Source organism: Cyprinus carpio, chromosome B21, assembly GCF_018340385.1.
Source record: "Cyprinus carpio isolate SPL01 chromosome B21, ASM1834038v1, whole genome shotgun sequence".
NCBI lineage: Eukaryota > Metazoa > Chordata > Actinopteri > Cypriniformes > Cyprinidae > Cyprinus > Cyprinus carpio.
In genome coordinates, this window is record NC_056617.1 from 12,883,329 (window position 1) to 12,889,247 (window position 5,919).

The 5,919-nt window shown below is 33.7% G+C and overlaps 1 protein-coding gene across 1 annotated transcript; it reads left to right on the forward strand.

Annotated features, from left to right (window-relative positions):
- Positions 1-231: 231 nt before the first annotated feature.
- Positions 232-5,835, forward strand: LOC109052954 (complement factor B-like; the record flags this gene model as incomplete). The annotated part of the gene is given in 17 exon segments (XM_042748151.1): positions 232-273; positions 447-662; positions 772-957; positions 1,056-1,229; positions 1,384-1,467; positions 1,963-2,096; positions 2,515-2,659; positions 2,976-3,107; positions 3,300-3,392; positions 3,571-3,705; positions 4,047-4,141; positions 4,319-4,442; positions 4,533-4,671; positions 4,767-4,846; positions 4,997-5,106; positions 5,505-5,634; positions 5,795-5,835. Coding segments are annotated over 17 exon segments (2,060 nt in total), but the record flags the coding sequence as incomplete, so codon positions are not given.
- Positions 5,836-5,919: the final 84 nt, after the last annotated feature.

Genomic DNA, 5,919 nt, shown 5'->3' on the forward strand with positions numbered 1-5,919 from the left:
ATAAATGCCTCGAAAGACCAGGTTTCTGTATTGAAACCTAATACCCCATATATTCTATTTTACCCACAAAACTACATTTTTACACAGTATTGTGTGTGTACTGCTGAAGTTTCACAAAAAAACTTTTTTATCATTTGCATAAAGATTGTCTACTCCCCGTCCATTTGCTTCTATGTGTTTTTTTAATCTCAGCTCAACTTGGAAGAAACAGCATGGAGTGTAAGCAACGGTTGAAATGGTTAATGCTTGCAATGATATGTCCTCTTATTGCAGGTAGGTCTTTTTGCTTATTAAAATAAATGCATTCTAAAATACATAAAACTATTTTGGCTTGTTTCTTTTTTTCTTTCTTTTTTTTAATGGAAATAAATCTGCAACAATTCACAAAAGTTACTTCTGTCATATTTTTTTGGCCTCCTCCAATGATCTGGCTGTTTTCACTACAGGTGCTCCATCCTCGATGTCCAAAGGAGACGGTTCATGTCCCAAAGAGAACATAAACATTACTGGAGGGACCTTTGTTCTTTCTAACAACTATTCACATGGGAGTCTTCTGAGATACATCTGTCCGAATGGATATTACCCATCAGTTCATTCACGTCTTTGTCAAAATGAACACTGGACCACAAAGACTAAAATGAAAAAAAACCCAGAGTGCAAAAGTAAGAAACAAGGCATTAATTTGTATCATTATATCATGAATAATTGCTGGACTTATTTATTTTTGCTATACTCTTCTACAGTATGTGTTTATTCCTGCATTTATTCTAGAGATCACATGTCCCAATCCTCGCGTTTTTGAGAATGGAGTGGTGGTTCCATATAAAGAAAAGTACTATGTAAATGACACAACCACCTACTCATGTAATTCTGATTATACGTTCCGTGGCTCAGCGGTCCGTGTTTGCAAGCCTAATGGGAAGTGGAGTGGAAGCACACCAATTTGTGGACGTGACTGTGAGTAATCTCTATTACTTTGTAAATATGTAAACACAGCAGTTTCTATGAACTTGTCTGATTTAAACTGAAATGTATTTTTCAAATGTACCTCACAGCTGATCACTGTCCGGATCCTGGTGTTCCTCCTGGTAGCAGTCGAGCAGGGAACATGTTTAACATAGGCAACAAAGTCACATACCGCTGTGAGAGTCCATTGACCTTGATTGGTTCCAAAGAACGAGTGTGTCAGGATGGTGGCCAGTGGTCAGGAACAGAGCCACAATGTTACGGTAAGTCTTCTAACAGCTACATCAAAATTTCAAAACCATGGGTTTTGTAGTACTTGTTTTCTCAAAAATACGTTTTTGGCCCTAAGATTTAGCTAATAAAAAGTAGCTTTTCTGGATATTGCACCTATAATGTTGTTGTCTTAATACTATACAGCTGATTTCACATACGACACCCCAGAGGAAGCATCAGAAGCTTTCAGCAGTTCTCTAAAGTCAAATCTAGCAGTTGAAAAAGAAGGTACCACTTGAAGCATTAATCACACACACACACACACACACACACACACACACACACACTCACACTCTCTCTCACACACACACACACACACAGACACACTCACACACACACACACACACGCACACACACACATGCTGGTTTTATGGTTTATGTGTACTCTCCATATGTGTAATGGTGTTTATGCTGTACAAATGGTATTTTCTATCACCCTACACCTAAACCTACCTCTTATAGGATACTTTGTGCATTTTTAGATTTTCAAAAAAAACTCATTCTGTCTGATTTATAAGCCCTCATAAATCACCTTCACGTTGTAATACCCATGTCATTATACAAATTTGTGTCCTCATAAACCACACACACAGTCATAATAAACTCATTCTGTCTGATTTTTTTTTTTTTTTTTTTTTTAAATAATATTTTCATTGATAGTTGAAATGGTAAGAATAAGATCAACACATTTAAACATGAATTCTGTTTTCCTTCTGTATTTAGAGCAGCAGGGTAAGAAAATAACTTTGGATCAAGGTGGAAAACTTGATATTTACATTGCTGTGGATGCATCTGACAGCGTAGAGGAGAAGGATTTTGACAATGCAAAAACCACCATTAAACTGCTTTTAGAAAAGGTATGTTGATTGTTGAACCCTCAGAGGTTGTTGTAAGTGAAGTTTAGGCTACTGATGTATAGTTTTTAGTTTAGTTATGTTTATTGTTGGTATTGCTGTTAATTGTTGTTCATTTGGATGTTAAAGTTTCTGTAATAATATATATATATACAAATATTTAAAAAGGAAAAATTACCATTGTGATACACTGAGATGCTCTCAAGAGTGAACTTGACTTTTAACCTCCTCATCATTGTCAGAAACCTCCAGTATGAGCATTAGTGTATTTCAGGAGGTTCTCCCACAATCTACTGCATACTTGCTGCATTTGTTTGAATGTTTTTTTTAATGTTATGTTGATTTTTTCTGCACTGAAATGCAGTTAAGTGTTGTAAGGTGTTGTTTCCATCTTTGAATTCTCAATGCTCTATCCCAAAAGATCAGTTATTACCCGGTCTCCCCAAACTATGAGATCCTGATGTTTGCTACGGATGTTACATCGATAATCAAAATGAATCAATTCAAAATGCAAAAACCAACCCTAACGGATATTTTTAAAGAGATGGACGAGTTTACGTATGACAGTAAGTATTCTGTTTGAATGTTTTTTTTTTAGAGTCTAATTGTATACATGGCAACAATTTGATTTTTTAGAGATATTACATGTTAGAGATATTATGTTATTACAGAATAATGTAATTTGCAAAAATAGTACATGAAAGTCTAACTTGAAAAAATGCATTTATTTCTGTCCAAAGTAATAGTAAAAATTAAACAAATCTTACATTCTGTTAAAAATAAATCCCAATTCATGTTGCAATTCTGATTCATTTTCATTTCAGTTGAGTCCGTTGTTTCAATCAGAAAATGTTTCTCTGCTAACTGTAATATTCTGAACAGAGAAAGGCGATAAAACAGGTACCAATATTGCCAAAGTCTATACAGTCATTGAAGAGAGCATGAAAATAGAGGAGCTCAACAATGCAACAGTCTTCAGTGAGACGCAGCACATCATCATATTGTTCAGTGATGGTACTGACTTATCAGTATTTACATACAATTTGGCATATATGCATATGTATCTGTTCTTATTTTGCGCTTACTCAGTTTAAGTTCTTTATTAGAACAAATAAATTAATATATTAATAAAATACCCATGCACAATATTACAAATTAGAATAGAAATAGAAGCAAATATTCACTGTAATTTATCTCATTTCATAGGTCACGCAAACATGGGGGGTAATCCCAAACCTAAAGTGGAACAGATCAAACGTCTTGTCACCAAAAATGATCCAAAGCGAGAGAAGAAACTCGGTGAGCAATAAAAATTATTAATCATAATTATATTTTAAATCAAATTGTAAAATATAAGATTTTTTTTTTTAATTTTTTTTTAAAGCAGTGAAGTCTTGGTCAGGGGAAGATAAAATTATTTGTTTAGAGGTCTTTATCATTGCTTTCATATTGATATGGATCTGCCCTCTCTTTCCAGATCTTTATGTTTTTGGAGTTGGAGACGTAAATCAAGATGACGTAAATGGCTTAGTGTCACAGAGGGACCAAGAAAAATATTTCTTTAAGCTTCAAGACTTGGAAGAGGTTCAGGAGATGTTTGACAATATGATTGGTACTGTATCTATATTTCACCCAAAAGTGACTTTTCTGTAATTATTTAATCATCTTCAGGTTGTTGATGTTTTCTGTGGAACACAAAAAGAGAAATGAATGTCAAACTCAAAAAAAAGAAAGAAAAAAAAGGCATTTAAAAATTACAATAACACTATTGTTTCAATGCATCAGTAAAAAGAAAAAGAAAAAAAAAAACATGGTTATGCAGGTGTGGAATATACAGTATGTTGACAGAATTTACACTTCCAGAAAAATTAATGGGTTCTCTAATTCCTGATTTAAGGAACCTCATGTATGTAATGAGTGATTAAATTCTTGTGTACCTGCTTCCTTACACAGATGAGAGCACCAGTGTGGGATTGTGTGGGATTGTGTGGGAAGGCTTGGAAAATAAACGCCGTGCATTTCCCTGGTTGGCAAAGATTAATATCGCTGTGAGCATAATCTTTTTATCATATTGTTATATATAAAACTCAATGACGTTTAAGGAAACATTCAATGAAGTTAAAGGAATCATTTTCTCCCACAAGAAGAAGAGACATGCATGTTATGGCTAAAGAGTTGAATCACGTGAGCTATATGAACATGAGTCTTCTCTGCTCTTCATGTAGCGTACAAAAGGTTCCAATTGCATGGGTTCATTAGTCACCTCAAGTTACATCTTGACAGCGGCTCACTGCTTCAAAGAGGGAGACACGCATGATAAAATAACAGTTCAACTGGAAAAAGATAAGCGTACGTCCTGATATGTCCATTTTTTCAGACCAAAAAATAAAAAATGTTACAGGGTAAATCTTATTAATGATGTTTACATTTCTCTTGCAGCTGTAAAAGTAAAAAAATATGTAATTCATCCTGACTATAACCTCATCGCAAAACAGGAAATGGGAATACAGGAATATTATGAATTTGATGTAGCTCTTATACAGCTGGAAAAACCTGTTGATTTCAGTTCTACTCTACGGTGAGGAGCAAAGATCTTCATCATGTGATGTTACTTTAGTCAGAATATGAAAAAATCTGAACTAATTAAATAACATCATGTGCATTTCTCTACAGACCGATCTGCATCCCATGCACCAAAGAAACCAACGGAGCTCTGAAACTTTCAGAAAGTGAAGGGACGTGCAGAAAACACGGTAAGGTCCCTGTCAGACATGCTGCATGCATATAAGAATCATATCAGAAATATGAAACATAAATTATAATAAACATGTGACATTGCTTTTATGCAATGAAACATATCAAACATAAAATGTCAAAGTTTCTTCTTTATGCATTTGTTACAGAGGAAATACTAATGAGCAACGAGCTTGTGGAAGCTTCTTTCACGTCTTATATGGAAACTGACCATAGTCCAAAACATATAAAAAACATCATATTCAAGCTTGGAAAATATGTAATGATTTTTTTTCTCATTTCTAATTATGTGTAGTTTGAAAAGCTTAATTTATGTTGATTTATGCAGAGGCAGTTTATTCATTTGAGATGTCAGACCTTATAGCATTTTAAAGTAAAATATTCTCAAATTGTCAACATTTAGAATTACTCAACCATATAAACCAACTAAAAGCAACAACACTTTAACTTTGATTTCATGGGGCCTTTAAAGTGCCATTAATTAACACAGTCATTTCTGTGTTTTCTAGCACTTGGGTTTCATTTAGGCATTTAACATTAAATATGTTAAAAACATCAGAAAACATATTATTTGAATCTCTTATGATTTTAAAAATATATATATATTTATTCATCATCATCAAGATAAGAACACTTCTTGATGTACTTTTTATCTAGCGAGATGCTTGTGTTGAAGATGCAAAAAAAGCAAAAGGAATCAATGTGGAAAATGCGAGGGAAGCAGTTACAGATAATTTTCTGTGCAGTGGTGGTATTGAACCAAAAACAGATGATGTTGCCTGCAAAGGTACGTTTGATTTTTGCAAGCAAGACGGAAGCTTGTATTTGGTTTTAATCTACTGTTTAGGTCCTTAAAATTGAATTGCTAACAATTCAATTATTAGAGATCCGATAAATGTTTTTAATTTCTATATATTTTATTTTGTTTTTTTTGCATTTTATAACAGGAGAGTCAGGTGGGGCCTCTTATGTGAATAAAAAAGGTCGAGTGATTCAGGTGAGATTTCGGTTTTCTTTTAAAAACAGTATTGATGATGTGGCTGTAAAGTCTCTGTAATGTTTTACATATTAG